A 15,503-nucleotide genomic window follows, 5' to 3' on the forward strand; every position below is an offset into this window, starting at 1 on the left:
ACAAACAGTACTTGACAAAACTAACCGCATGATGTACGATAAACAGATACAATTCACGGATCTCTAGAATCTTCACCAAAAAGATCCGGAGAGAGGATCCTGTTGGTTCAATTTGTATTCTAATTGCTCATCGGGTCAGGGCATGCATTACATGGGTCAAAAGTGAGCTTCAATGAATGGGACAAGAAGCGTTAATATATTATGACCTTGAATGGCCTTGTCCAACGAAAAGAAAAAAGAGCCCTTGAATGGAAACAAGAAGCGTTAATATATTATGACTTTGAATGGCCTTGTCGAACGAAAAGAATAAAGAGTCCTTGAATGGAAGCGGAATGCAGTTAAGGTTTTTTATAAAATTAATTCTATATGGGGAGTAGTTTAATTTATTTATAAGTCCATGCAAGGTCACTATTTTCATTTATGTGAAATTCATTCTCTCAACATGCCTCTTCACATTGTTAGAAATAGCTTCCTAGTTGGAGTCTAGATATGATTGTAATCCTAATTATAAGTGTATTCCTATATTGTAGGGATAGTACCTTGTTGTGCAAGGCATGTAATTGTATATATTTTCTTTCTTCACGTATTAATGATATATACTTTCAGCCACACATTCTTTTTCTACATGGTATACAGAGCAGGTTGCAAACCCTAGCTTTTTTTCTCAAAACCGCAATTTTTTTTCGGCAGTCATCCCTGCCGTTTCTCCTTTCTCATGGGAGACTCTTCTTCCGATGGCCCCAACCCTTTTTATCTTCACCATTCCGACCATCCCAACCTTGTTCTTGTCTCCAAAAAGTTAAACGGAGATAACTACACAACCTGGGCACGCAGGATGCACATCTCCTTAAGCGCCAAGAATAAACTTGGTTTTATCACCGGTGACATTAAAGAACCCGACCTTGCCGAAGACCCCGATGCTCATGCCTCTTGGAGGCGCTGCAATGATATGATCCTTTCATGGATCCTCCATTCCCTGGAGCCCGACCTTGCCGAATCCGTTCTTTTTTCCACCACCGATAAGGCTGTTTGGGACGATCTTCATGAAGGTTTTTCACAGTCTAATGCACCCCGTATCTTCCACCTGAATCGTGAAATTGCCACCATCTCCCAAGGGTCCTCCTCGGTCTCCACATACTTCACTCGCCTCAAAGGTCTTTGGGACGAGCTTGCCTCCTATAGTGATGCATGTTCTTGTTCTTGTGGCACCAAACATGATCGTCAACAACTTATGCAGTTTCTTATGGGTCTCAATGAATCGTTTGCCGTCGTTCGGGACCAAATTCTTCTTATGAATCCTTTGCCCACAGTCCGCCAAGCTTGTTCCTCTGTTTCTCAAGCCGAAAAACAACGTGCACTTGGTTTTTCACGTACTGCCGAGCCCCCTGCTGCCATGGTGGTGCGTAGCTCTCCTCGGTCTTCGTCCGATCGGCCTCCTCTACATTGCACCTATTGCGGTTATGACTTTCACACCCGTGATACTTGCCACAAGCTTCATGGGTATCCGGTTGGACATCCTCTCCATGGTCAACCGTGGAGACCTCCCCGCCGATCCTCCACTTCCGCAGGTTCTGCCCGCAGCGTTGCTGCTCCCTCTGCTCGCAGCAACAATGCTGCCTCTCAGCCCATTCGCAGCTCCGCAAGCCACTCACGCCCATCTGCTAATCATGCACATCAGCCTATGTTGGATGATCTCCTTCCGCACCCTGGCCCACCAGCCCATCACACGCCGCAGCTCACTTTGCATGATCTACAGGTTGCCATGCCCCATCTTTCTGCCGAACAGCATCATCGTCTCCTTGCTGCCCTCAATGACAACCCGGCATCTCCTCCTCAGGCTAATATAGTTTCCCGTGATCACCTTGCCTCAGGTTTGTTTCCCGTGGCTTCTCATCATGGTCCATGGATCATTGACAGTGGCGCCACGAATCATATCACTTCCTCCGCTTCATGTTTGGTTAATACTTCTGCTTCGCACATGCTACCTGTTTCTTTGCCTAGCGGTGACACTGCTCCAATTACTTTAACTGGCACTCTTCGTTTAAATTCTTTGATTGACTTGGAAGATGTTTTATGTATCCCCAATTTTAAAGTGGACCTTTTATCGGTTGGTAAGCTTACAGATGGTTTATCGTGTTCCGTAACATTTTTTCCTTCTTGGTATGTTTTGCAGGACTTGGTTTCGAAGGCGATGATTGGTGTGGGTAAGCGACGTGGTGACCTTTATTACCTTGTGGCCCTTACCTCCTCCCTTCCCACCCGTCAACCACTATGCAACCTCATCACCATCCCATCCTCATTATGGCATCGCCGTCTTGGTCACCTTTCTTCTAGCCGTTTGCAAATTTTAGCCTCTAATTTCCTTAATTGTTCATTTGATTCTAGTCATGTTTGTACTGTTTGTCCTTTGGCAAAACAAACTCGTCAACCTTTTGGTTTAAGTTCAATTTCTACAACTTTTCCTTTTGATTTAATTCATTGTGATATTTGGGGTCCGAATCGTCAATTTTCCCTTACTGGTGCTCATTATTTTTTGACTATTGTGGATGATTTTTCCCGCTTTACGTGGGTCTTTCTCATGACGCACAAATCTGATACTCAACAACTAATCAAATCTTTTTTTGCCTATGTTAATACCCAATTTCACACTCAAGTTCGCAGCATTCGTACCGATAATGGGGGAGAATTTGTTTCTCTTCGCAATTTTTTTTCTGATCATGGGGTTCTTTTTCAAACTTCTTGTGTTTACACTCCGCAACAAAATGGCGTTGTTGAACGCAAACATAGGCACCTTCTTGAAACCGCTCGCGCCCTTCGTTTTCAATCACACCTTCCCCTCAAATTTTGGGGTGAATGTGTTCTTACCACTGCTTATACCATCAATCGTCTCCCTACTCGACTTTTACATAATAAATCTCCTTTTGAGGTCCTCCATACTACAACCCCATCCTATGACCATTTTCGTGTCTTCGGTTGCCTTGCTTATGCCACCTCTATCCATCCTACCACAAAATTTTCCCCTCGGGCCCAACGATGTGCTTTCATTGGTTACCCTCTTGGCCAAAAAGCATACAAATTATATGACTTAGAAACTCACCGCACCTTCACCAGTCGAGATGTTATTTTCCATGAAGATTCCTTCCCTTTTGCTGCCACGTCCCCACCTACCCAAACCCCCACACCTTCTCTTCCCATTCCCCCTTTCCCGGACCTTCCCTATCCCCCTTCTCCTGGCCCCACGTCCCCTTCACCTCCTCCTCCCGTACCCATTCCACTGCTTCCTGTCACCGACCCCATCTCCCCTCTTCCTTCCTCCACTTCTATGCCACCCATTTCTCCCATTTTAGTCCCGGCCCCACCTGTCCCTCCCTCCACCGACATTGACCCCTCATCACCCTCGGCCCCTCTTAATCCCTCCTCACCCACGGCACCTCCACCTCCTTTACCAGCCACTCGCACCTCATCTCGCACTCACCATCCCCCGTCCTATTTAAAAGACTATGTTTGCTCGCAAGTGATTTTGCCTCCACACCCATCGTCTTCGCAGCCCAGTTCTGTTAAAGGTACGCGATATCCACTTTGTAATTTTATTTCTTACCACCGGTTATCTCCCCATCATCTTTCATATATTTACGCTGTCAGTCGGAGTTTGGAGCCATCTTCTTTTGCAGAGGCTGCTCGTGATCCTAATTGGCATCGTGCCATGAATGAGGAGCTTGAGGCTTTACATGCCAACGGTACTTGGACCTTGACTCCCTTACCTCCTGGCAAAGTTCCTATTGATTGTAAGTGGGTGTACAAACTAAAGCATAATTCTGATGGTTCTATTGAGCGTTACAAAGCTCGCTTGGTGGCTAAGGGTTTCACTCAAGCCGCAGGTATTGATTATCATGACACTTTTTCTCCTACTGCCAAGATGATTACAGTGCGTTGTCTTCTTGCCCTTGCTGCTAGCCAGTCTTGGTCTCTCCATCAGCTTGATGTTAATAATGCTTTCTTGCATGGTGATTTGGATGAGGAAATTTACATGTCTCCTCCTCCTGGTCTTCGGCGACAGGGGGAGAATCTTGTGTGTCGCCTCCACAAGTCTCTTTATGGTCTCAAGCAGGCTTCTCGTCAATGGTTTGCCAAGTTCACTAGTGCCATTCTTTCTGCCGGATTTCACCAATCCAAAGCTGACTACTCACTGTTCACCAGAAAATCCGGTACTTCTTTCACAGCCTTGCTCATTTATGTAGATGATATTGTGATTACAGGCAATGATGTTGGTGCCATCGATTCTCTGAAGTCTTTTCTTCGAGATCACTTTCGAATAAAAGATCTTGGTGATTTAAAATATTTTTTGGGTATTGAGGTTTCTCGATCTCAACGTGGGATTTATATTTCACAACGAAAGTATGCACTGGAGATCCTCAAGGATTATGGTTTTCTGGGAGCACGGCCGATTGCTTTCCCTATGGATGATACAAAACTATCTGATCAAGGAGAACTTCTCAAGGATCCTGAAAAGTATCGGCGGTTAATAGGACGGTTAATCTACCTCACCATCACTCGGCCGGATATCACATATTCTGTGCATGTTTTGAGCCGTTTTATGCATGAGCCACGTGTACCTCATATGGATGCTGCGCTTCGTGTTATTCGTTATTTAAAGTCTACTCCAGGACAAGGTTTATTATTCCGTTCAGACAACCACACCAAGTTGGTCGCATTTTGTGATTCTGACTGGGCAGGTTGTCCTATCACTCGTCGTTCAACTTCTGGGTATTGTGTTTTCTTAGGCAATTCTTTGATTTCGTGGCGGACGAAGCGACAGAAAACTGTTTCACTTTCTTCAGCTGAGGCCGAATATAGGGCTATGGCCGGTGCTTGTTGTGAGTTAGTTTGGCTTCGGTATTTATTAAAGGACTTGAACATTCCTTTGGATGGTCCTTCTGCTTTATTTTGCGATAATCAAGCAGCGTTACATATAGCTGCTAATCCTGTTTTTCATGAGCGGACTCGTCACATTGAGATGGATTGTCACTTTATACGAGATAAGATTGCGGATGGCACAGTCACAACCAAGTATGTTGGTACGGCACACCAGTTGGCAGACTTATTCACCAAGCCTTTCGGGAAGGATAAGTTTTCGACTATGTTGTGCAAGTTGGGAGTTCTTGATATCCACTCTCCAACTTGAGGGGGAGTGTTAGAAATAGCTTCCTAGTTGGAGTCTAGATATGATTGTAATCCTAATTATAAGTGTATTCCTATATTGTAGGGATAGTACCTTGTTGTGCAAGGCATGTAATTGTATATATTTTCTTTCTTCACGTATTAATGATATATACTTTCAGCCACACATTCTTTTTCTACACAAGTATGTTGGTACGGCACACCAGTTGGCAGACTTATTCACCAAGCCTCTCGGGAAGGATAAGTTTTCGACTATGTTGTGCAAGTTGGGAGTTCTTGATATCCACTCTCCAACTTGAGGGGGAGTGTCAGAAATAGCTTCCTAGTTGGAGTCTAGATATGATTGTAATCCTAATTATAAGTGTATTCCTATATTGTAGGGATAGTACCTTGTTGTGCAAGGCATGTAATTGTATATATTTTCTTTCTTCACGTATTAATGATATATACTTTCAGCCACACATTCTTTTTCTACACACATGTGGCGAATTTTTAAGCCTAACACGTGGATAACACAAATTAGATGACGTAAAGCTTGTGCGGCCGTTGAGCTTCACACACTAAACAATCTACTCTGATACCAATTGGAAGTACCCTAACTTACCTATAAACCTATGCAAGGTCCATACTTCTATATGCAATGGGTGGCGAGGATGATGGAAAGCATGAGCTAGCATACAAAGAAATCGTAATTAGACAGCAATCTCTTTCAGCCGAAAAGAAAAATGAGAGATTGAGGGAGATATAATATGATTCGTGAGGCGGATATAGACACTATATTGAACAATATTATTGATGCTTTCTTGGACATGTCCGAAACGCAAGGGAATTTTGCGGTGTGTACGGCTGTTTAACTTTCTTTTCATGACCTTCAGTTTCCGTTGGAAAAGCTAAACATACATATCTATATAAATTCTGGCGCGGCGCATGCATGCGTGATATATGCTTTGCGCATGGAATTTGGATGCATGCATTATTTTTCAACTGAATTCATTTTTAGCTGGATAATATAACAAATGCCCTTCTCAAGTAATTAATATGTAATTAATTAGATGGATTCTTCCAACATTTCGGCCAGTATCAAATTATCAAAATTGATCGGGATTTTATATCCACTCCTACTGTGTTTCTGAAAAATAAGGAAATAGAACTCAAAATCAAGCTGAAATTAATACGAAAGACTCCAAGTAGAGCTCCTAATAAAATCAAGTGACTCTTCTATCAAGATACAAAAATTAGAACAAGATGAGGCATACTTCGCTAGCCTATGTTTGATATCTCATTATGATTGATGTGATATCTCTTTCTTTCTTTTTGTTTTGTTTTTTTTTTTTTTTTTTTTGAACAGGCGTAGTAAGTCAAACTATACTTCCTAAGAAAGGGAAGTATATTCGTTTGGTATTGAGATTTACTTGAGCATACAAATCATGTTCAATGTTCGTTTTGTTTAACGAAAACTTGTGTATCTGATTTTCTCTTTTCTTTTTACCATCTTAATTTTAGTTCAAGTGATCTGTTTCTTAGAAATATTTGAAAGGATATAACCCTAGGGGAGGGAAAAAAAAAAAAAAAAACTGAACGCGGACCATTAAACAAAGACTCTAACCCTAGAATTCAAATCCTCAACTCAAAACTTGAGACCTACACCTTAAACTTTGAACTTTGGACTTGAGAGTTGAGATTCAAAAAATACCTATGAGTTTGGATTCGAATATCCTAAAGAACCAAACTTCATACTTAGATTCAATCGTGAACCTGAACTTATGACATGCATGGAACCCAAAGTTGACATTTAACACCTGAACTCCGACCGTGGTATCGCATTTCGCCTATAAGTTGATTAACTAAGAAGTACGGAGAAATTGGGATCGAATATTGATTGTCACAATTATTTTATCCGTTTTGTTAATTATAAATATCTTGAGGTTTTTCTTTCGAATATAACACTAGTAGAAAAAACAGCTTGCGTGACGAACCATATTTCGTCACACAAGAGGTACTTGCGCGACGGAAAAAACAGTGTCGTCACGCAAAAAAGATAGGAAAGGAAACAAAAAAAACAATTTTGCGCAACAAAAACCTTCGTCGCGCAAGAATGCTTAGTGTGACGAACAATAGTTGTCGTCGCGCAAAGTCATCAAGAAAACGTGGGGTAATTTTGTTTGGTGCAAAAACCTTACGCGACAAAGGTTTCGTCGTGCAAGTCAGTTTTCACTTAGACCATTCACTGTAGGTGAATTAGAGGAATCAATACTGCAATTATTACAAATGTTTGGGCGACAAAGCCTTCGTCCCGCAAGCCCTAACCTTCCTATAAATATATGCTTCTGCTGTCCTTATTCTTCACAATTTTGTTCTCCTTATTCTTCACAATTCTGTTCATGCTGGGATGGAGGATAAAAATAAGGATCAGAGCGTGCCAACCGCCGACCTAACACACCCGAACAAAAGTCGAGGCATGCTGGTCGTCACCCGAAGGTGACGTAACCAAAAGTGTAAGTGATGTAAAAATGTGAGTAAATTAAAACCAAAACTAGAACTTATTTAAACTAATAAAGTGAGTGCGCAATAGTGGGTAGAACTCATAGAATACAAATATTCAGAGCATAGATGACAAAAGAGTGTGCAGTCGAAACTAGTTAAGTACTTAATACACAACCGGAAACAGTTCCTACATTTATTAAAAGTATGTCAGAATTGCCGGCTAATCTTCGTACGCCACAGAGTAATTCAACTAACTAGGACCTGGAGGAGAGAAATGGATGTTGAGAGAAGCTTGTCAAGGTTACTTAGCTCATGCAGTGATGATTGAACATACTCCTGCTCGTGTGGAAGATATTCGGATAGTCAGACACTTTCTTGATGTTTTTCCCAACGATTTACCTGGCTTACCACCAGATCGTGAAGTGGAGTTCACCATCGACCTAATTCCAGGTACTAACCTTATTTCTCTAACTCCTTATCATATGGCTCATGCGGAGTTAAGGAAATTAAAAACTCAGCTGCAAGAACTTGTTGATAAGGGTTTTATTCAGCCGAGCACTTCCCCTTGGGGAGCTCCAGTCTTGTTTGTGAGGAAGAAGGACGGAACGTTGAGGCTATGTATTGATTAGAAACAACTGAATCGGGTGACGATTAAAAACCGTTATCCGTTACGTCGTATCGATGATCTAAGGTCTGGTTATTATCAATTGAAGATCAGAAGTGATGATGTTTCGAAAATAGCATTCTGAACTCGAGATGGTCATTATGAGTTTCTTATGATACTATTCGGGTTGACGAATGCTCGGGCAACATTTATGGACCTGATGAATCGGATATTCCATCCGTGCCTTGACAGGTTCTTAATTATTTTTGTCGATGACATTCTGGTGTATTCTAAGAGCGAGGCTGACCATGCTAGACATTTACGTCTAGTTTTGAAGAAGCTAAAGGAAAATCAATTGTATGCTAAATGCAGTAAATGCCAGTTCCGGCTGGATCACGTGTTATTCTTGGGACACGTGATATCAGCCCATAGTGTTCTCGTGGACCCTCAGAAAGTAGTAGCAGTAGAAAATTGGGAGCAACCTCAGACTTTCACTGAAGTATGGAGTTTTCTAGGTCTTGTTTGCTACTATTGACGCTTTGCGAAAGACTTCTCAACCATAGCCTTGTCTCTGACAAGGTTGACTAGGAAATGAGTTAATTTCGAATGGAGTGATCACTGTGAATAGAGTTTTCAACAGTTGAAGTACTGTCTCACTCATGCACCTATCTTGGCACTTCCCGATGACAGTGGGAATTTCGAGATCTATAGTGACGCCTCTCTGAATAGTCTGGGCTGTGTGCTGATGCAGCATGGAAAGGTGATTGTGTATGCTTCACAACAATTAAAGCCCCATGAGATGAATTACCCTACTCATGATCTTGAATTGGCAACTATTGTTTTCGCATTGAAGATCTTTATGGGGAAACGTGTCAAATCTTCACTGACCATAAAAGCCTTAAGTGTATCTTTACTCAGAAAGAACTTAATCTCTAATAGCGTAGATGGATGGAATTGATTAGCAATTATGACTGCACTATTGAATATTCTTGGAATCTGTTAGCTTCTGTCAGCTCGTGCCCCACGTGTATGGTCGTGTCTTGGCAGCGCATGACAGCACGTGACGGCGCGTCCAACCACCGGCCAACGTGTGCTTGACGTGTACAGGTCTGCGACGTCGAGTATAACATTTTCGTATATTTAAACCTTCCGTTTAAGCAAGCTATGGGGAAATTTACCTAGCTTTTAGTTTATGTCCTTATTAATTAATTAGTTTAGTTATTTCATATATAGGTGAGACTTATCCCTAAGACGTACGAGGTCAAGCAAGGTTAGGAGGCTACGATCCATCGACGTATCAGTGAGTGAGCATTTATTTTTATATATATGATATATAAAGTTTTATAGTTTCCACAAATGCTTTTGAATTGATTCATGCCTATTATGCCATGATTAAATAATGTTATAAGAAATGTTGTACTGTTGTGAAATGCTAAAATAATCCTATGGGATAAGCATGTAAGTTTATTATGTTGACTAGAATTATTGAATTGTTATGGCATGCTTATATTTATGTAATCTGCTCATCATTTGCACCTGGTGTTAGTGCTCACCCAGGGCCAAGGCTAGTTTTTCACGTGTATGTTCACATCTGCACAGCACACTCACCTTGGATCCAACTAGGTGCCAGTCATGTCGTATAGGTTGCAATAGGCAACTCCAACATCTTGTCATACAGGTTGCAATAGGCAACTCCGACTCGTATGTGACCACAAATAGCGCCAGTCTTCATGTGATTGTGGCATTAGAGCATGTATTATAATTATGTTTTGATTGATGGGTTTTTAAAGTTATGGGTTTCTGCTAATTGGGATTCTTGAAAGTTTTTATCTTCATAAAGTTGGTTTGTTGAATTTGTATTGGGGAATCCCCATGTTAGGTTTTCATTTGGTCAAATTGGGGATAAAAGATTTTTGCCGTCTTTTCTAGGTGGGTTTTGAACCTGCATTCTTTTGTTCGGATATGCCTGGAAAATTTCCATATTATGTCCTTGTTTTGTTGTAGTTTCTATGTTGGCACATGGCATTATTTTGCTTTGCTTGCTGGTATTTGGTGCACTGATTCTGCTCTGTAGAATTTTTTTCCTTCATAAAAGACTCAACAATTATTGTACCTTGTTCCATCAATTATATCCTCCAACATCTATCAACTAGGAAACAAGGGATGCCAATTTTCTATTTACCTTATAATATGTCTATTGTACTAGAATTTCATCACAATTCAACTCTAGGGTGATGATCTGCTGTCAAATTTTTTTATTCTAAATGTGCTTTGTTTTATTTTTCTTGAATTTCAAATACTTGGAAAATGATTGTCGGTGTTCATGTTTTACACCTGTGTTTTGTTATGAGTTAAGGAGTTAGTGCTTTATCAAGGTCAAGTAAGATGAGAAATATGTTTGTGCTACCAACTACGGTTTGCAATTTATATCTAAATGTAATATATAGAATAAGCACTAGATTTGGCACATTGACTTCAATGAATAGGCAGTGATTTTTTTTTCTAATTGTGCAGATGTCGCATCTTATTAGAAGTCATAAGGCAGTAAGGACTGCACCCCATTCGATTTGCCCGCCTCCTACTTCAGCCGCCACTGCACTAGCAGAAATGAAGCTCAGACTGGTTAATTCAGTTGATGCAGCTAATGCAATTGCTCCCTGGGTCTCCCAAGCGTTTGCATTATCAACCTCTTCAGTTGCGCTACTTGTTAGCGCCAGGTGTGGTCACCGCCGCCCCCGCACGCCCGACACAACATCGACTTCCACTACTGATGCCTCAGGGTCCTAATAAGGTAAACATATGATAAACGCTGATAACTTATTTTTTCTACAGTGCCTTGGTGCTTTCTCCATATAAATTGTTCCATCTCATAGAGGAAGATCAATTACGCATTGGAACCTGAAAATTTGTCATTTTATTTCCAATAACTACTCGAATAAATCTCTCATGCTAAATTTTGTCAATATTTATATTGCTAATCAAAATTGCCGTATTCTGTTATCAGTGTTTGATATAAATGATTCTATTTGTCAGAGCATGAATATCAATGGTCGATTTACTGTCAAACCTGCGACTTGAATTCAAAATAATGTAACAACAAATAACTTAAAAACTGAGTTGCTAAATAGAATGTGGAAGTTAAATGTTCCTCATGTGATTAAAAATTTTTAGTTGGCTTTTGCTTCTGGATAGAGTATTTCACTTGGCATCCACTACTAAAGTTCAATTGTTGTGATTGTTGTTGGATATCATATAGTATTCATTACAATGTCCAGGGTTTGGGAATTGTTATAACTTTAGGGGAGGTTCTGCCAAAATTTCGGTTTAATTTGTTGTGTTTATTTGACTGGTTTTTTTTTTTTTTTCAACAAAGAAAAATACCCAAGGACCTTGTCGCCAGTTAAAGACGGCGAACGTCACCCTGTTGACTAACTGACGTATCACGAACATAGAGTAGCATAGCGCATTGGCCCACAACATTGGTCACGTCATTCGGACCTATTGGCCTATGCAATGGAAGTCTTGGAAGGTGATGCCAGACGAGGTGAGGACGAAGGTGCGCGCACAGTTGTCGGTAAGTATCCTACCTTTTAATTGTTTTTTCTTTAAATTTTATATATTTATATTACTTAATGTATGTAATTAATTTGTTACATTGCAGATGAACTACAATTTCAACGACATCAACGACGATATGTTGGCGTATGTCAATAGGCTCTTCGCTAAACGGTACAAGCAGTGGAAGAGCAACCAGCACCAATATTTTGAGACATTTGATGATCCGCACGTCGCTCTTAAGGAGGGTTGCCCGAAGAAATTTAAGGACTAATAAGATAATTGGGTGTGGCTCTGCAGTCATTTTCAGGAGCTTGGCTATGTGGTACGTTTTTTATATTAAGTTTAAAAGTATTATACGTTTCTTACTAATGTTTATTGATTTTTTATATTTCATTTAAATTAGAACTAATACGTTTATTTTTTGTACAAAAGAAGAAGGCGAAAGCCAACAAGAGCAATCTGGAGAAGAAGACTTTTCTCCACCATTTCGGTTCGAGGCCCTTCTCATATAGGATGAAGGCACGGCAGCAGGAAATAATAAAGTTTTTCATATTCAATTTTTAATATGTCAGTAATATTATTTTTTTTTTTTTTTGTACTAACATTTTTCTTCTCTTGTTCTATTCAGGGGGTTCAAAATTCCCGGAGATCTGTCTTTACAGACATTTATGTTTGACCCAGGGATGAGTTGGCCGAGTCCCTTCATGTAAGTATTCTTCAATTATAATTACTATCTTACGCATTCAAGTATCATAATTATTATTTGAATATTATTATTAATATTTCATATTATATTACACAGGCGACAATGATGGAGAAGAGGCAGTTGGTTCTTCAGGAGTCCACCTCCCAACTTCTTCCTGAGACTCCACTCGAGTCTGTGGATCCCCTAGAGGATGCGGGATTTCAGATCCTTACAGAGATCTTGGATCAGACTCTCGGACGAAGGCCGAGGACGTATTGTAAGGGGATGGGGAATGCCTGGTAGCGCGAACCTATAGCGTATTCATCATCGCAGTCAAAGAGTGAGGTGACAGCTTTGACAGCAGAGGTGGCCGACCTTAGAACTGAGCTCGCCTGGTATAAGAACCAGATCTCATTGATTGTACAGGCCGTCAATCAGTCCGACATTCGTCCCTCGTCGACATCCGAGCCCCTCCAACCCGAGCATGCCTAGAACTCTACCCTTTTGACCTCTAAGCCTGTCCCCAACCTCGAGACCTTCGTGCCCCAAGATTTCCAACCACCTCCGAATGACGACCCCGTAGATTACGCCGCATTATTTTCTTAGTTTTTTACTCCCTTACTTTTTAAACATTTTCCTTGTACATACATTTTATATTTATTTAAATAAATTATTTTTCTCTTCATTACATTTTTTTAATTGCAATTTAATTTTATTATTTTATTACAAAATTTAAAAAAAAAGAACAAAAAAATTAAATTTTAAAAAAATATATTTCTTTTTTCTTTTTGCACAATGAATACCTTCGTCTTGCAAAATTCTTGCAACTAACAAGGTTTCGTCACGCAAGAATAAATTATCGTCACGCAAAGTTTCGAGAGACGAATATTAGTCGTCCCACGTTTGTATCCTGGTATTTTGTGCAACAAACACATTCGTTCCTAAAAATTTTGAACGACAAAGGCTAAATTGTCCCACCGTGTTCTTGCGACGAATGCTATTTTTCGTCTCGCAAAGTCTTTCTTCACAATCTTTGCGCAACGAAATTTCCGTCGCATAGACGTTTGTGCGACGGAAATACACTTTGCGCAACCAACTTTAGTTCGTCGCACAAATAGTTAAATATAGTAGTGTAAGTGTAAAATGTCTGATGAAATATTTCATAAGCTAAACAAGATCAAAACACACCTATTCATGTTCAATTTCGTCAGCTTGTTCACCAATTTGGACAAAAGAATAGATTAATTCCACTCTCATTTACATTGATTGCCCCCCACATCTATACCCAACCAAACACCATCAAATCCAAGTGGTTTAGTGTAGGCCAAACAAGGGGATGGGTTCGGTGCAACTTGGCACGAGGGTCAAGGGCAGGCATTATTGACAAAAGTACACGTGTACGGTGATGGTGACAGCATTTGGTTTGACCCTTGAAGTTGAAACTTGAAGGGGACGAAGATGAAGTGGATCAAAGGGGCGGGATGTATGCATGCACGTATGGGCAAGTTTTGTCGCGTGTGGGCCGTTCATTTGGATTGATTGGACTCCGTTTGTCGTCCTTCAACGTTCAAATTCCCCGCCAACAATAACATGCCGCGAGTAGATCGTTGACTTTCTGATCAGCAAATTTTATTAAAACCCCGACAACCTCCACTTTCTTTTCTGTTTTTCGTTGGCCTTCACTCTTGACTCAGTTGCAGACACATTGTTTTCGGGATAACATTTGCATTCTAAATGTTTGTTTGGGAACATTCACATACCATTCAAAGAGAGAGAACAAGGGGCTCAACTCAGTGGCGGATCCACAAAGGGACCTGAGAGGTCCCAGGACCCTTCGACGACCCTAAATCGCTACTAGAAATTTTCTGGGGACCCCTCGTGCAGTGCAGGTTGCAGGTACGACATCTTCTTGTCGGAGAAGATGACCGGAGAAGAAAGAAAATAATTGGCCCAAAACAACAGAGTTTTGGCCAATTGTTTTAAATTATTTTTTAAATCCCACCCAAAGTGTTTGCCCATTATTTTAAATCCCTCCCCTAACCCACATCATTCCCCACTGTCCCACCCTTCCCCCGTTTCCCGCTGTTCTGCTTCCCCCAATGCCCAATAACATATTCACCCAAATTTCTTTTATGCTTCCCCCAATGCCCAGCTTTAACATATTCATCCAATTTCCAATCCCCAACTCCTCAGATTTCAAAACCCTAAAATTCTAAATCCCACACCCAATCCCATATTATAATTTTATTACTCTAATATCATACCTCCCCAAATCTCTAGGTCACCACTATTTGGTTCACAATTCAAGTAAATTTTTTGGTATTCTAATCTAATCTCAATTAAATTATATTAGATATTGATGAAGATTTTTAGTCTATTATTGATATGATTGTTGATATGTTTTATGTTTATACTCATTTGATCATTAGAATTTAGATGGAAATTTTGTTTATTGGGTAATTGGTATATGTTTGTATTTTTTGTTAAATGTGTAGTTTAGAAATAAGAAATAAGGAATTTTTGTTTATTGGTTGATTGGTATATGTTTTGTGTTTTTGGTTAAATGTGTAGTTTAGAAATAAGAAATATGGAAAGATTTTTCAAGCCAAAGCCAATAGCACCATCTACTTGTTCGGGTAGTTCGAGCTCAAGACAAATTGAGTGTGACATTGATTTTAATAATCTTGAGAGAGACCCGGGAAAAAGAATTCGAATGAAGGACTATCCTTCTAATATTCAAGATGAGGTCCGCAGAGCATATTTGCAAATGGGACCTTGTAGGCCTACAAAGTATGAGTTCCCATACACTTTGCATGCAAAGAAAAAGCGACGATTTGTTGTTTCGTGGTTTGAAGAATATGATTGGTTGGAGTATAGTATATCTAAAGATGCGGCATTTTGTCTTCATTGCTATCTCTTTAAAATCAACTTTTCACAATTAGGAAGCGATGCCTTCACTGTGGTAGGCTTTAAGAAATGGAAGAATGCAAGAGA

The 15,503-nt window shown here is 40.3% G+C and overlaps 1 protein-coding gene across 1 annotated transcript; it reads left to right on the forward strand.

Moving 5' to 3' along the window:
* Positions 1-715: 715 nt before the first annotated feature.
* Positions 716-12,812, forward strand: LOC148690414 (uncharacterized). Its single transcript, XM_088686777.1, has 8 exons — positions 716-2,111; positions 3,135-3,925; positions 4,058-4,729; positions 10,781-10,972; positions 11,724-11,822; positions 11,928-11,995; positions 12,506-12,530; positions 12,627-12,812. The coding sequence occupies exons 1-8, from the start codon at positions 716-718 to the stop codon at positions 12,810-12,812; spliced, it is 3,429 nt and encodes a 1,142-aa protein (XP_088542903.1).
* The last annotated feature ends 2,691 nt before the right edge of the window (positions 12,813-15,503 follow it).

Source organism: Pyrus communis, chromosome 15 (assembly GCF_041283825.1).
Source record: "Pyrus communis isolate YQ-2024b chromosome 15, ASM4128382v1, whole genome shotgun sequence".
In the NCBI taxonomy this organism is placed as follows: domain Eukaryota; kingdom Viridiplantae; phylum Streptophyta; class Magnoliopsida; order Rosales; family Rosaceae; genus Pyrus; species Pyrus communis.

Bases quoted from the DNA above. Each gene is read 5' to 3' on its own strand.
- LOC148690414 (XM_088686777.1), top strand. From the start codon at position 716: ATGGGAGACTCTTCTTCCGATGGCCCCAACCCTTTTTATCTTCACCAT. The intron at 3,926-4,057 runs GTGCGTTGTCTT...CTTCGGCGACAG, and splicing joins CTACTGCCAAGATGATTACA to GGGGAGAATCTTGTGTGTCG. The intron at 4,730-10,780 runs GCAGGTTGTCCT...CTAATTGTGCAG, and splicing joins CATTTTGTGATTCTGACTGG to ATGTCGCATCTTATTAGAAG.